The 17,332-nt window shown below is 39.4% G+C and overlaps 1 protein-coding gene across 4 annotated transcripts in view; it reads right to left on the reverse strand.

Annotated features, from left to right (window-relative positions):
- CTPS2 (CTP synthase 2) overlaps window positions 1-17,332 on the reverse strand; it is a 114,804-nt gene that overhangs the window by 10,479 nt on the left and 86,993 nt on the right. For 3 of the 4 annotated variants that reach the window (XM_055563096.1, XM_055563097.1, XM_055563100.1), the window contains 3 exons: window positions 17,089-17,144; window positions 14,811-14,907; window positions 6,639-6,783 (listed from right to left, as the gene is read on the reverse strand). In XM_055563096.1, the coding sequence (XP_055419071.1) occupies window positions 6,639-6,783; window positions 14,811-14,907; window positions 17,089-17,144 (298 nt within the window). Of the gene's footprint in view, window positions 1-6,638; window positions 6,784-14,810; window positions 14,908-17,088; window positions 17,145-17,332 lie in introns of those variants that run through there. The other variant, XM_055563098.1, reaches the window with a different exon arrangement.

Here is a 17,332-nt window from a genome sequence, read left to right on the forward strand (position 1 = left end):
ATATAAAACTGAACCATTTTGCTATACACCAGAAACTGAAACTAACACAACATTGTAAATCAACTATACTTCAATTTTTTTAAAAAAGTGGAATTCTGGACATAAATCATGTGCTTTGTTTCTACATACTGAAGAACTCACAATTATAAGAATCTTTGGATATTCTATTTCATATAAATCTCCTACAATTTTTTATTACAATTACATGAAGCAGTCTCATTCCATTACATCATACACCAGCAAAACCATGCAAATTTGTGGTTACTGTTTAAACACGGGACAAATTATACTTAGACACTAGGAGAGAGATATCAGCAAATAATTACAATGATTTATTTAATGGACCATAATTTCCCATTGGATTTCTTTATTCTAAAAATGGTTTATTGGACTTGTGCAAAAGAGTTAACACAATAGGCCTGAGGCTGACATCTTTAGAAGGGCCTGCTGCTAGGGAACTTGGCTTTCAGAATATTTTCTCCATTACTAACTGATAAGGTCATTTTTGGGGGCCTAGGCTGTTTGTACAGGCAATGTGATCATGGTGAACACTTGCTTTCCTCCTGGGAGCCTGGAATTTGGGTGGTTGCTAGGCAGAGAATGTCCATGTGACCAGTCTCCTATAGAAACTCTAAAGCCTGAGTGTCAAATGGGCTTCTCTGGGTGTAAACATCACACACTGCATTTGTACCGCTGGAGGGAGGGTGAGCTCTGCGTGACCTCTCACGGGAGGGAGAGAGCATAGGAAAGCTGCAGATAGATTTCTCCAGGCTCTACTTACACCTCTTTCCCTGCCTGAGCAAGCTGTGTATGCTTATTCTGTCACTGAAATGAATTTTAGCCATGAGTACAACTATATTCAGTTCAGTTCAGTTCAGTCGCTCAGTTGTGTCTGACTCTTTGCGACCCCATGAATCACAGCATGCCAGGCCTCCCTGTCCATCACCAACTCCCGGAGTTCACTCAAACTCATGTGCATCGAGTTGGTGATACCATCCAGCCATCTCATCCTCTGTCGTCCCCTTCTCCTCCTGCCCCCAATCCCTCCCAGCATCAGGGTCTTTTCCAATGAGTCAACTCTTCGCATGAGGTGGCCAAAGTATTGGAGTTTCAGCCTCAGCGTCAGTCCTTCCAATGAACACCGAGGGCTGGTTTCCTTTAGGATGGACTGGTTGGATCTCCTTGCAGTCCAAGGGACTCACAAGAGTCTTCTCCAACACCACAGCTATATTCAGATTGCTCCTAATCAATCATTAAATGTGTGGGTGGTCTTAGAGAATCCTCCAAACAAGATTTAGTTTGATTTTTTTTATATATTTTATTTTATTTTTTAACTTTACAATATTGTATTGGTTTTGCCATATATCAACATGAATCCGCCACAGGTATACACGTGTTCCCCATCCTGAACCCTCCTCCCTCCTCCCTCCCTGAGTCGCCAGTTCAGGTTCGATGCACGATTTAGTTTGATTTTGCAAGTACTTTTGAGTAGCTTATGCAAACCTAAAAAAATAATATCCTAAAACCATTATGCCTCTTGAACAGACTCCCACAAGTCTAAAACCGGGTGGACCTGGTCTTCATAACTGCTACCATTCTAGAAGATACCAGAGTAGCTAAGAGTTCAGCTCACCAGCTCGAGATCCCAAAGTAATATTCTTATTGCAGTAAAATATAAACACAGTAAAACATAAAGGTGCTCCACATGGCAGAAAGCAAAAGTTAGAGCCCAGGTGTATTTGCTCAAAGCCAAAGATTTTTACATTGTGGGTTTTTCAAGACATCGGCGGCACATATGCCATACATTTAAATAATATCAGCCAATTTCTGGGAAAGGAAGCCATTATTCTAGTGTTCAAATTTCTTGTCACATTTGTTTAGGATTGATTACAGACAGTAATCTTGTTTGACAGAAATACAGTCCCAACTCAGCTCACATTAGAGCCTGGCTACCAAAGCACTTACTTGCTTTTCAATGCTCACTAACACCATGGATCTGGGCAGGGAGGAGCTAAGTGCAAGGTTCCTTTGGAATCCTAGTGTCTGCCACTGGATTAAGTCATGGGCACCATTCTTAATTAGAAAGTCCCCTGCAAGGTGTCAAGATTAGACAAGACTGTATCCTCCCGGGGTATATTTAGTATAGTAGGGGATATATCCTCCCCTACATTTAGTACTGTAATGGGAGTAAACAACCACTGCATACTGGGTAGCCAGAGAGATGAAGATAAATAAGATGCTGGCTTCTCTTAAGGAATGCACCAATTGGTGGCTGATACACAGGAATTCTCTGATCACCGTGGAAGCCTGCTAGTCAGCTGTGATTACAATCTCAGCATCAGAGTCTTTTTAAGAGACACAGCATCTTGCTCAGGAGTTGCTAGCAAGCAGTCACTTTTCTTAGAAACTACCAGTGAACTTTACCCAGAGACTACCAGCCCCCAGGTGGGAACTGACAGGCCAGCCAGTACAGAGGTGGGCAAGCCACACAAACCAGATGTCATTTATATATTAGTTGATACTTGCAAATAACCATATAGTTATATGTGAACAATTATGCACGTGTTGTTTCTCCCAGCCATCTAACTTGTTCCACTGTCATCCTCCTTTCACGTGTGAGCACCTGAAACAATGGAGAAAACAGAGTGGCAGGGAAGGGTCAGAGCATTTACGCAACAGGGACCACATTGGAATATCCAATCTGCTGTGTAAGCTGTGCAGCGTCACAGCACAGGAAACGCATCTTCATATACAGTCTCATGCAGAACCAAGCCATGGGAGCCAGGACAAGTGGAGCTGAAGCTTCACTGAAGCAGGGAAGTGCCTGGAACCACCCACCCCAGGCCACTCCTCAGAGCAGCCTGGATTCCAGCTCCACAGGGCACGGTGTGAAAACCACTGCACTGGTTCAAGAGTGCAGGGAGTGATTATTAATTCATTAACAGGTCCAACGTTCAAAATATGTAAAGCTGTTCCCATCTGAACACACAGTTAAAGGAAATTCTAGCGAACTGTGAGGCTCTCCTAGCAGGTAATACTCCAAAGAGCAGGCTCATGTAACAAAGTACACGCAGACACACCATGCCACAATCCTTTGTTCAGTCACTAAGTTATGTCCGATTCTTTGCGATCCCATGGACTGCAGCACACCAGGCGTCCCTATCCTTCACTATCTTCTGGAGTTTGCTCAAACTCATGTCCATTGAGTCGATGATACCATCCAACCATTTCATTCCTTGTCACCTCCTTCTCCTCCTGCCCTCAATCTTTCCCAGCATCCAGGTCTTTTCCAATGAATCAGCTCTTCACATCAGGTGGCCAAAGTATTGGAGGTCCAGCTTCAGCTTCAGCATCAGTCCTTCCAATGAATATTCAGGATTCAGTTTCTTTAGGATTGACTGGTTACCTCTTCTTGCTGTCCAAGGAACTCTCAAGAGTCTTCTCCAGCACTACAATTCGAAAGCATCAATTCTTCAGCACTCAGCCTTCTTCATGATCCAACTCTCACATCCATACATGACTACTAGAAAAACCATAGTTTTAACTATACGGACCTTGTTGGAAAAGTGAAGTCTCTGCTTTTTAATATGCTGTCTAGGTTTGCCATAGCTTTTCTTCCAAGGAGCAAGCATCTTTTAAGCCATTCATATGGCTTCAGTCACCATCTGTGGTGATTTTGGAGCCCAAGAAAATAAAGTCTGTTACTGTTTCCATTTTTCCCCATCTATTTGCCATGAAGTGACGGGACCGAATGCCATGATCTTAGTTTTCTGAATGCTGAGTTTTAAGCCAGCTTTTCCACTCTTCTCTTTCACCTTCTTCAAAAGGCTCTTTAGTTCCTCTTCACTTTCTGCCATAAGGGTGGTGTCATCTGCATATTGAGGTTATTGATACTTCTCCTGGCCATCTTGATTCCAGCTTCGGATTCATCTAGCCTAGCATTTTGCATGATGTACTCCGCATATAAGTTAAATAAGCAGGTTGACAATGTAGAGCCCTGACATACTCCTTTCCCAATTTTGAACCAGTCTGTTGTTCCATGTCCAGTTCTAACTGTTGCTTCTGGACCTGCATACAGATTTCTCAGGAGACAGGTAAGATGGTCTGGTATTCCCATCTCTTTAAGAAATTTCCACAGTCCTGGCAGTCCTCAAACGCAGTATCACAAGACTCATTTGCTACAATGAGTGTCCACAATGGTAACTTCTAAACAAGATATATCCGGTTATTGTGGTAGTAACCCCTACCTAAGCACATGATTCTGGCCAGTTCCTTTCACTTTTAAAGTTATTACATATGATATTCTTAGATGAGAAGAAGTAAAGATGTAAAATCTCACCAAACTAGTATTTAAATTGTAAAGAAATTTTAATGAAATTTAATGAAAATTAAATTTTAATGAATTTTAACAAAAATCCCTGAGGGATTTTTAAATTCAAATTAGACTTTTAAAATCATTGTACAGGTCCTCCAGAAGAAGAGGTAAACACATTTTTAAAAATATTAAATAATAAGAGTAGGGTACATAAGGGCTCAACTTACAATAATGCTATCACAATGAAAAGGGTGGTAAGGATTCAGAAAAAAGAGATGAAATCACCAGTGGAACAAAACAGAAATCCCTGAAACAAATCTAAATTACTTAATTGGTGAGGGTGGAGTGGTGTCAAGGGGACAGAGATCCCTACCTCATATACCACACCAAAAATAAAGTCCATATATATTACATATTGAAATTATAAAACTGAAACTATATCAGTCTCCCAAGGCAATAGAAATAAAAACAAAAATAAATAAATGGGACCTAATCAAAATTACAAGCTTTTGCACAGCAAAGGAAATTATTTTTAAAAAAAGAAAGAAAAGACAAGCTACAGAATGGGAGAAAATATTTGCAAATGATGTGAAAGACAAGGGCTTAATCTACAAAATATACAAACAGCTCATGCAACAACAACAACAAAAACCAACTGAAAAATGGACAGAAGACCTTGACAGACATTTCTCCAAACAAGACCTACAGATGGTCAACAGGTACATGAAATGATGTTCAACATCACCGATTATTAGAGAAATGCAAATCAAAACTACAATGAGGTATCGCCTCACACCAGTCAGAATGGCCATCATTTAAAAGTCTACAAACAACAAATGCTAGAGAGGGTGTGGGGGAAAGGGAACCCTCCTACACTGTTGGTGGAAATGTAAATTGGTGCAGCCTCTGTGGAAAACAGTATGGAGGTTCCTCAGAAAACTAAAAAATAGAATTACCTTATGATACAGCAATCCTACTCCTGGGCATATACCTGGGCAAAGCTATAATTCAAAAAGATACCTGCACACCAGTGTTCATAGCAGCATTGTTCCCAATAGCCAAGATATAAATACAACCTAAATGTCCATCGACAGATGAATGGATAAAGAAGATGTGGTACATACATACAATGGAATACTACTCAGTCATAAAAAAGAATGAAATAATGCCATTTGCAGCAACATGGAGGTTGCAGCAGACCTAGAGATTATCATAATAAGTGAAGTAAGTCAGAAAGAGAAGCACAAATACAATATGATACCACTTATACATAGAATCTAAAATATGCCACAAATGAACCTATCTCCAAAACAGAAACAGACTCACAGACACAGAGAATGGACTTATGGTTGCCAAGGGCGAGGGGGGAAGGGAGAGGGATAGACCGGGAGTTTGGGATTAGTAGACACAAAATATTACATTTAGAGTAGATAACCAACAAGGGCCTAATATATAGCACAGGGAACTATATCTAATTTCCTGGGACAAACCATAATGGAAAAGAATATTTTAAAAAGAATATATATATATATATATATATATATGTATAACTGAGTCACTTAGTGTTTAGCCGAAATCAGCACAACACTGTAAATCAACTATACTTTAAAATTTTTTCCTCTGAAACTATAAAAGTGCTAGTGGAAAACAAATGGGTAATTATATAATAATCTTTTGACAGGGAAAGAGTTTAGGCATGATACTAAAGACTTAATCCACCAAAGTAAAAGATCTGACCACGTTTAAAGAAAACATAAATAAGGACTACATAAAGTCTTTATTTAAAGTTCTTTAGTGAAAATAAAAACTAAAATGAACCTAACAAAAACTAATGAAAACCATTAACAACTTAAAAACAAAACCACTCTGAAAAAGTATGTGTAATCAAACAAAGGATTAATGTCCTTTATATATAAAGAGCTTACTAATGATCAAGAAAAAGGATAATAGCAAAAGGAAAATTAGGGCAAAAGATATGAACAGGGTATTAATAAAACAAAAAAGCCAATAAACATATAAAACATTCATGTACATATATTACTCAGAAAGTCAACAAAAGAAAATCCCTTTCTTCACCTACCAAAATGACAAATATGTTTAAAATAATACTCAGCATCAGCATGATTTGGAAAACTGATATATTACTCTTATAGATGTGATTAAATCACTTTCATTCAGAGAAAAATGTATGCTTATTAAGAGGGGAAAAAATGACTCTCCACTTTAAAAAATAAATCCTACAATGATATTAAATTTTATGAGAAGCCTACAATGTTGATAACTGTATCTTGAGTCACTGCTAAGGACACAGTAAGCTGGTTACCTTGAAGACAGCTTGCATCCCTGTAGGAGGTAGGCATTCAGATTCCCAGTTGCCGCAAGTAACAGCCCCAGGTATGGAGGGGAAGGCTTCATTGGCCTAGAAGAAAACTCGGGATGGAACTGGACACCAACAAAATAGGGGTGATCTGAAATGAGAATAATTATAATGCAATTGAAGCTGATAAATCTGACAACCAGCCTTAAAATCTTATGTTTAAATAAGAGTACTCATTAAATGGTAAGATTTAACTTGTTACCTATATCATAGCCAGATATTTTCATGATCCAACTTGGCAGTAGAATTTCAAATTGTAAAACACATCTCGCTAACAAGAGATTCAGCATTTTATTTGTGGAAGGTATTAGATCGAGCAAAGTTAAGCAAAAGTTTTTGAATGGGAAGATGATCTGCTATCTAGGCCCTTCCAAGACTTGCAATGGTTCTATTTCCATGGGTGGGGTCCAGGGCAGGCTACCCCAAAGTATGTCTCAATGACATACTGATTATTTTGAATTAAAATTACTTAAGATTGAGCTGATGTAAGAGGGACACTTTGACACACACTCCACCCAGTCTCCCTAAAAGCAGGAAATAAACCTCTCACGTGAAAGGTACACTCTCAACATATGGAGGTGGAAGGACATCCTTATCACTAGAGACACGGAATCTGGGCAGAGAAGCCTAAATAAACACATTTTGTGACTTCTTTAATTTAGTAGCCAAGCTCAAATTTCATTTAGATTCTTCACTAATTAAGCACTCAAAGCCTAAGTTTCTTTGTCCTGTTAATTCCTCATATATTTATTGTTTCTGTGTATAAAACATACAAAACCTACCTACTTTCTCCACTTTTTAGGTTCCATTTCTAAAAGACCTCCGATTGTACAATTTTTTCTTTTTCTCCTGTTTATCTGTCTTGCATCAATTTTATTATTAGTCCAGTCACAAGAACTCAAGAGGGTAGAGGGGAAAGGTCCCCTCCCTCAACAGCCTGATATCCTCATTCGTCAGGCTAACTGTAAGTCACTTTCAGATGGTTCAGGCCATTTCCTACAAGTTCTCCTTTCCCAAGGGATGGGTCCCCTGGGAAAGAGGCAGGTATAACTGCTTTTCTAGTCACAGCTCTGGGCTGGATATTAATCACAGACAGCACCATGAAGCTGATCAGGCACTCATATTTCAGCTATTTCAATTTATCTTCCCCTTCATGAATCACAGCCTTGTCGTGGCAAAGGGGCTTGCCTAACTCAATGAAGCTATGAGCCATGCCCTGTAGGGCCACCTAAGACGGACAGGTCATAGTCAGACTTCTGATAAAATGTGGTCCACTGGAGAAGGAAATGGCAAACCACTCCAGTATTCTTGCCACAATAAGCCCATGAATAGTATGAAAAAGTAAAAAGATATGACACCTCAAGATGGCACCCACCCCAGGTCAGAAGATGTCCAATATGCTACTAGGGAAGAGTGGAGGGCAATTACTAGTAGCTCCAGAAAGAATGAAGTGGTTGGGCCAAAGCAGAAACAATGCTCAGTTGTGGATGTATCTGGTGGTGAAAGTAAACTATGATGCTGTAAGGAACAATATTGCATAAGAACCTGGAATGTTAGGTCCATGAATCAAGGTAAATTGGACATGGTCAAGTAGGAGATGGCAAGAATGAATATCGACATCTTAGGAATCCATGAACTAAAATGTATGGGAATAGGCGAATTTAATTCAGATGACATGCATGGATGTGAGAGTTAGACTATAAAGAAAGCTGAGCACCGAAGAATTGATGCTTTTGAACTGTAGTGTTGGAGAAGACTCTTGAGAGTCCCTTGGACAGCAAGGAGATCCAACCAGTCCATCCTAAAGGAAATCAGTCCTGAATATTCATTGGAAGGACTGATGCTGAAGCTGCAATTCCAATACTTTGGCCACCTGATGCAAAGAACTGACTCATTTGAAAAGACCCTGATGCTGGGAAAGATTGAGGACAGGAGGAGAAGGGAACGACAGAGGATGAGATGGATGGATGGCATCACCGACTCAATGGACATGGGTTTGGGTGGACTCTGGGAGTTGGCGATGGACAGGGAGGTCTGGTGTGCTGCGGCTCATGGGGTCGCAAAGAGTCGGACATGACTGAGTGACTGAACTGAACTGAACTGAACTGAATGGAGAAACAGACATAGAGAACAATTTATGGACACAGGGAGAGGGGAGGAGAGGGTGAAATGTATGGAGAGAGTAACATGGGAATTTACATTACCACATGTAAAACAGATAGCCAATGGGAATTTACTGTATGTCTCAGGGAACTCAAACAGGGGCTCTGTATCAACCTAGAGGGGTGGGATGGGGAGAGAGACGGGAGGGAGGTTCAAGAGGGAAGGGACATCTATGGCTGATTCATGTTGATGTTTGATAGAAAACAACAAAATTCTGTAAAGCATTTAGCCTTCAATTAAAAAATAAATAAATTTTTAAAAAATAAATAAAAAAGAAGTGGCAAGAATACACAGAAAAACTGTACAAAAAAAGATGCTAATGACTCAGATAACCACGATGGTGTGATCATTCACCTAGAGCCAGACATCCTAGAGTCCAAAGTCAAGTGGGCCTTAGGAAGCATCACTACGAACAAAGCTAGTGGAGGTGATGGAATTCCAGCTGAGCTATTTCAAATCCTAAAAGATGATGCTGTCAAAGTGCTGCACTCAATATGCCAGCAAATTTGGAAAACTCAGCAGTGGCCACCGGACTGGAAATGGCCAGTTTCCTTTCCAATTCCAAAGAAAGGCAAAGCCAAAGAATGTTCAAACTACAGTACAATTGTGCTCATTTCACATGCTAGTAAAGTTATGCTCAAAATCTTTCAAGCTAGGCTTTAGCAGTACATGAACTGAGAACTTCCAGATGTACAAGCTGGGTTTAGAAAAGGCAGAGGAATCAGAGATCAAATTGTCAACATTCATCAGATCATAGAAAAAGCAAGAGAATTCCAGAAAAACATCTACTTCTGCTTCATTGACTACACTAAAGTCTTTGTGTGGATCACAACAAACTGTGGAAAATTCTTAAAAAGATGGGAATATCAGACCACCTGACCTGCCTCCTCAAAAACTTGTATGCAGGTCAAGAAGCAACAGTTAGAACTGAAAATGGAACAATAGACTGGTTCAAAATTGGGAAAGGAGCATGTCAAGGCTCTATACTGTCACCCTGCTTATTTAACTTACATCATGCGAAATGCCAGGCTGGACGAAGCACAAGCTGGACTCAAGATTGCCAGGAGAAATATCAATAACCTCAAATATGCAGATGATACCACCCTTATGGCAGAAAGCAAAGAGGAACTAACGAGCCTCTTGATGAAAAAGAGAGTGAAAGGCTGGCTTGAAACTCAACATTCAAAAAAATAGGATCATGGCATTCGATCCCATCACTTCATGGCAAACGGAAGGGAAAAAAGTAGAAGCAGTGACAGATTGTATTTTCTTGAGTTCTAAAATCACTATGGACAGTGACTGCAGCCATGAAATTAAAAGATGCTTGATCTTTGGAAGGAAAGCTATAACAAACCTAAACAGCGCATTAAAAAGCAGAGATATCACTTTGCTGACAAAGGTCTGTATAGTCAAAGCTATGGTTTTTCCAGTGGTCATGTACAGATGTGAGAGATGGACCATAAAGAAGGCTGAGCACCGAAGAATTGATGCTTTTGAATTCTAGTGCTGGAGAAGATTCTTCAGAATCTCTTGCACTGCAAGATCAAACCAGTTAATCTTAAAGGAACTCAACCTTAAATATTCATTGGAAGAAATGATGCTGAAGCTGAAGCTTCAATACTCTGGCCACCTGATGCGAAGAGCTGACTCACTGGAAAAGACCTTGATGCTGGGAAAGACTGAAGGCAAAAGTAGAAGACAGAGGCAGAGGATGAGATGGTTAGATAGCATCACCGACTCAATGGACATGAATTTGAGCAAACTCCGGGAGATAGTGGAGGACAGAGGAGTCTGGCATGCTGCAGTCCATGGGGTCACAAAGAGCTGGACATGACTTAGCGACTGAACAACAACAACTTATCTCCTGTGATGAAGAGTCTCCAAGTGATAAAAGGATGGCTTTTCAATATGTTAATAGTGGTTATGGCTCAAGGTGGCAAAAGTTCAATATATTTTTATTTTCTTCATTATAATTCTTTGTATTATGTGAACCTTTACAGTGAATCTCTTACATTGGGCTTCCCTGATAGCTCAGTTGGTAAACAATCACCTGCAATGCAGGAGACCCAAGTTTGATTCCTGGGTCGGGAAGATTGGCTGGAGAAGGGATAGGCTACCCACTCCAGTTTTTTTGGGCTTCCCTTGTGGCTCAGCTGATAAAGAATCCGCCTGCAATTCAGGAGACCTGGGTTCAGTCCCTGGGTTGGGAAGATCCCCTGGAGAAGGGAAAGCTACCCACTTCAGTATTCTGGCCTGGAGAATTCCATGGGCTGAATAGTTCATGGGGTTGCAAAGAGTCAGACACTTCTGAGGGCAAATAAAGCTGTTACATATTGAGAGTTGTAAGAAACCCCTATATGAGCAATTTAAGTTCTCCTAGATGTAATAGGAACAGAAAAATAGTTTTTCTCAGGTATCTGGAATCCCCTGTTTGTGAATGGTAAAAATTAATGGGCAACATTTTCAAATCTGGGTAAAAATTTTCTAGGATTACAAATTCCTCTCCCCACTCAAAACTCTCAAAAACTATGTGTATTCCCAGATTAGGAAGCAACTCCTAATTGGAGATTGGGCAACTCTCTATTCCCATAATTCCCATAGTAAAAGCATGGTTGATATGTAGTCCTTACTTTAAAAATCATTTTAATGGCCATATATATATATCAAATGAAGATGATAAAATATAACTCTTATAAGAAGAAGTAAATATAATTTTAAATCTTTGAATGGGATGCTCTATGAAATGATCTGAAAGTCTAGTGTGGAATTCAAAATCACAGATCCCCATCACTTACCACTGAAGACCCCAAACTACTGCTCAGTAGTGAGGAAATCCTGGTTGAATAGCAATATCCAGTCTCCTAAGGTTATCATTTAAAGTTTAGTCCTTATTGTAATGAAATAGATAACAGTCTAGCAGATTGTTCTCATCTAATGGTTATAAAGCTTTAGAATAGGAAAGGACTTCAGAAGTAGGGTAAATGTCCAGGTATAGATGCAAAAGCCTGGAGACGCTTTGTCCTGGTCAGCTAGCTGAGGTTTCAGCTTTCATCATCTGACTATTAGCTTATGCTTCCCTTTGCACCTCTGGGGCCAGGTGTGTCCTGGGGCACTCACTACCCGCTTCAGAAGCCTTGATGCAAGGTCACCATCTGTTCTCTTCTGCAAGGACTGATCTTTCAGTTTTCAGATGATGATCCTTCTCCTATTTTGAGTCTTCTTTATAAAACAGTGGCAGTATCAAATAGCAGTTTTTGTTTTTCTTTTCATTTTTGCTGTGCTCTGCTCAGTCGCTAAGTTGTATCCAACTCTGTGACCCCATGGATTGCAGCCTGCCAGGTTTCTCTGTCCATGAAATTTTCCAAGCAAGAATACTGGAGCAGGTTACCATTTCCTTCTCCAGGAGATCTTCCTGACCCAGGAATCAAACCTGCATCTCCTGTTTCTCCTGCATTGGCAGGCAGATTCCCCACTCACTGAGACATACCCAGGAAGCCTGTTTTCATTTTTACTTCTTATTAACTAAACAAAAGTTGGAAATCCGCCCCCCCCCCCAAAATTAAGCTTTGGTATACAAAATGGTAGCCCTTGGCCACAGGTGACCATTTAAATTCATTCAAATTAACTGAGCACATTTTAAGTGCTAAATAGCCCCAAACAGCTAGTGGCTACCATACTGAACAGGGCAGAATACTCCATCATTGCAGCAGGTTCTACTGGACAGCTCTGAATTCAGAAAATTCCAGTGTAGAAATCCACTATAGCATATCTAGGAAGAAGCCTCCTTGAATTAGAGGGACACTCTTGCCTGGAAAATCCTATGGATGGAGGAGCCTGGTAGACTGCAGTCCATGGGGCGCTAAGGGTCGGACATGACTGAGCGACTTCACTTTCACTTTTATACTTGGAGAAGGAATGGCAACCCACTCCAGTGTTCTTGCCTGGAGAATCCCAGGGACGGGGGAGCCTGCTGGGCTACCTTCTATGGGGTCACACACGACTGAAGCGACTTAGCAGCAGCAGCAGCAATAGCAAGTGTGAAAGCTTGGTGAGAGGAATGCCCTCTCCTCTCAGGAAAGTGTCCCCGCAAGAAAAGAAGAGAAACCATCTGTCCTTAGAAAAGAAACCAATGCAGCTTTTAAATTAAAGATGCGATGAATCCTGCAGCACAGCATCTAGGGATGTCTCTGAAAGAAGCTGACAATATTGTGTTTTTGTACCACTACAGACAGTATGGATCTATGAGCAATGGATCATGTCATAGCCAGGGAAAGAATATTTGAATGAATGGACCATTGCTCTGAATCACTTTATTCAAAAAATCCCCTATACCAAAATGAGGAAAGAGACCAGAAAGTTTTTATTTTAATGATATTCTACCAGTCAAATTGTCTTTTAAATAATACTCTTAATTGCTTTGAAACATATTCTGACATTATACTAATCACAAGCTTTGTTGTTCCTTTTAGAACTCCTTCAGGAATATAGAGACTCATGGATATGGTAAAAGTAGCTAAGATCAAAGTCTTCTGGGAAGTTTTCCTTAATAAAATGAACTCCTTTGCAGTCAGCTTTTTTAAAATTTCAAGGTTTTATAGCGGGTCTCATTTCCTTTCCAACCCACATGAAATTTGAAAGTGTCAATAGGAAATGAAATCCTTACAATGAAAGAAGCTTCTAAGTGTTTGCTGATAATGAGAGCCGGGAGAATTAAAGAGAATAATGTACTTGAACAAAGTAAATAAACAATAATTTGCTTAAGAAACTTCTTTGCCCTCTCACATACCAGACTTAAGAGACTTCAACACCAAACAGTGATCCACACTATAAAAATTGTAAATGATGGACATTTCTATCAAAAGGACTACAGAAAATATATCCTCATATTCTAATTTAAAACTTCAGGCATGGATCAATAATCTTAGGTGTAAAGTCTACTGAAAACAAGAAGAACAATAAAGTCCCACAAAAGTGGTGGCAGAAGGCAGCTATGGCCTGGTTTAGATCCAGCTCCTCCAGTGACTAGCTGGATGGCCCTGGCAGGCTTCTTAACCTCTGCACTCCAGTCTCCTCTCTAGAGTAGGAATAACATCACCTGCCTTGTAAATTACATAGGCACATGGAGTCCCTAGCAAGGGGTCTGGTGAGAAATATCCAGTGAGTGCATGCTCAGTGTCCACTGCTTGCCTTCTTTCTGGGTCCAGGTAACATGCCACTGTGGTCAAAGAAGCCTTTCCCAACTTCAAGTGTCCTCCCTGCTTGGAACTCTGAAGTACCTGAACAGTTTAGAGACAGAAAACGAAAGGGACAGAGAAAAGGAATCTGAAGTAGAAGAACAGTGACATGGGTTAAGATGGAAAAAGAAGTAGAAAAGTTAGAAGAGTAAGTAGTCCAGGCTATCTGGAGCCCAAGTATACAGATTGGAAAGGTAGGCTCTAGAAAATGATGCTACCATTTTTAGAGCATCCTGTACACACTAAGCATTCGATAAATGAGGGCAGTTTATCCAACAGATTATTGTCACATGTACTGCACAGTCAGTTACCAGTAGTGAGGAGAACATCAGGCCATTCTTCCTCAGAGGTGGGAGAAAGCAGAGTGCTCCTCAACAGTGGGCTGCCTGCCTTTCCCAGACCGTTGAACCCAGAGGCTAGGAACAAGAGACACCCCAGGAAGGGGGCAAGGATGCTAAGGAAGCATACTGGTAGGCTCTGAACTACATCATTTTATGGCAGTTCACATAAACAGAGCCCAAAATAGTATTATAAGCGATCTGTTTTTTCATATACTTTATATTTAGTGTATATTATTTCTATTTAATTGCATATTTATTTCAAAAGAGAGAGGAGAAAAGAACAAACAAAATGAGTCTCAAGTTATATCTTTGTATGCTTACAGTTGACAGACAGACATTAGCTCACAACAAAAATTTTCAAAAATGAAGACCCCACTTACTTGCCAGTTCAATGATTTCCATCCTTTCTCCATCAACATCCTGACCTACAAAACTTAAGTCTTTCTGCTCAAGTTGGCTGATCAGGCTAGGATTCACCTGGAAAAACAAGAAATTAAGTGTCTTTGGACAGCAGAGCAATACAGACATATCAGCTTATGAAAATGATTTTCCATTTTGGTGATGCTCTAACTAGTAGTTAATTTCAATTTATAGTCAAACCTCAAAGCCTATTTTTAAACTCATAATGAGCCTGAGAAGTAGTTTAATCACAGCCCTTAAATTTGGGAGGCCCATCTTCTGTTGCCCAAAGATAAGTTTCAAAAAGTAGGACTCTGAGATTACATCAAACTAAAAAGTTTCCACACATGAAGGAAACCATCATCAAAACAAAGAGGCAGGGAATTTCCTGGCAGTTCAGTGGTTACAACTCCGAACTTCTACTACAGGGCACCCGGGTTCAGTTCCTGGTTAGGGAACTAAGATCCCTCAAGCACATGGCAAGGCCAAAAGACAAACTAACAAACAAAACAAAACAAGGCAACCTACTGAATGGAAGAAGGTATTTGCAAATTACACATCTGATAAAAGGTTAATATCCAAAATATATAAAGAACTCATACCTTTCAACACCAAAAAAGAAAAATTTTTAAATGGGCAGAGGATCTGAATAGACATTTTTCAAAGAAGATATACAGGTGGCCAAAAGGTACATGAAAAGATGTTCAACATCACTAATTATCAGGTAAATGTAAATCAGAACCACAATGAGTTATCATCTCATACCTGCTAGAAAGGTTACCATCAAAAAGACAGGGAATAACAAATGTGAGAAAGGATGTAAAGAAAAGTCCCACAATGGTGGTGGGACTGTAAATTGGTCCAGTTACTATGGAAAACAGGATGGACACGTCTCAAAAAACTAAGACTAAAACTACCATATGACTTAGCTATTCCACTTCTGGGTACTTATTCAAAGAACATGAAAACACAAATTCAAAAAGATATATGCACACTATGTTCACTGGAGTATTATTTACAATAGCCAAGACATGGAGACAACATAAGTGTCCACCGAAGGATAAAGAAGGTGTGAGAATATATATATATATATTAATATATATATTAAATATATATATTATTGTTCTTCTTGTTTTCAGTGGACTTTACACCTAAGATTATTGATCCATGCCTGAAGTTTTAAATTAGAATATGAGGATATATTTTAATATATATATATTATATATTTTAATATATATTTATTTTATATATATCCTCATATATATTTTTTTATTTAATATATATAATATATATATTATATATATTAATATATATTGTTTATTTATTATATATATATAATATATATATTATATATATATATAATAGAATACTACCCAGCTACAAAAGAGAATAAAAACATGCTTTTTGCAAAACAATATGGATGGACCTTGAGGCTATTATGCTAAGTGAAATAAATCAAAGAAAGGCAAATATGATTTCATTTGCATGTTGGATCTAAAAGAAAACAAAACCAATGAACAAACAAAATAAAACAAAAACAACTCACAGAGAAGAGATTAGTGGTAACCAGCTGGGAAGAGGGTTGGAGGGTAGGCAAAATGGGTGAAGGGGATCAACTGCATGATGATGGTTGGTCACTAGACTTTCTTGAAACCTTGAGACTAGCTTTTTATAGCCATCCGCCTACTTGCTTCTTTCCTTGAATTACGTGTAATAAACTATCTCTCCCCAAATATCAAATCTACTTGAGGATTTAAACTATCTTATTTCTCATGTGACTAAACCAAAATCTTTTTTTATATATAGTTACATAAGCACTCTAAAGAGAAGCTTGGAACAAGTTTTCTACCAAAACACTGGTTATAGATGACAACTTGATGACCTGGTTCACAGCCCCTTCCCTAATTCATGTCATCAGTGGCCCCTTCCCAAACTTTTCAGCCTCTCCTTCACAGAAAGTGTTTCCTCATCTAAAATCAAAGTGGGGTCCCACCTGTTCTTCTCAATCTTAACCCCAAAGGCATACATGTGTGCAAGCTTAGTCACTTCAGTCACATTTGACTCTCTGTGACCCGCCAGACTCCTCTGTCATGGGATTCTCCAGGCAAGAATACTGGAGTGAGTTGTCATTCTCTTCTCCATGGGATTTTCCTGACCCAGGGATCGAACCCACGTCTCCTGCATTGCAGATGGATTCTTTACCGCTGAGCAACCAGGGACGACCCCTTACTCCACAATGATTTAGTGTGAAAGATGTACCTCATACCGATGTCTGTGTCTTTCTTCTATGAAAGGTACATCACCATAAAGTTTCCCTGTAAAGATATGAAAGTGAAATTAATACTGGAGTAATCACCTTTGGAACCACATCCATGGCATCTGTGTGAGAGAAATCTCTTTGATCTCTATCAAAGGCCTAAAAATGAACTAGACTTTAGATAGTAATCTCGATTTTCTTTTCTTATAGGACAGTGATAGCTTCTTTGAAACTCTGAAGCAATTC

Source organism: Bubalus kerabau, chromosome X (genome assembly GCF_029407905.1).
Source record: "Bubalus kerabau isolate K-KA32 ecotype Philippines breed swamp buffalo chromosome X, PCC_UOA_SB_1v2, whole genome shotgun sequence".
NCBI lineage: Eukaryota > Metazoa > Chordata > Mammalia > Artiodactyla > Bovidae > Bubalus > Bubalus kerabau.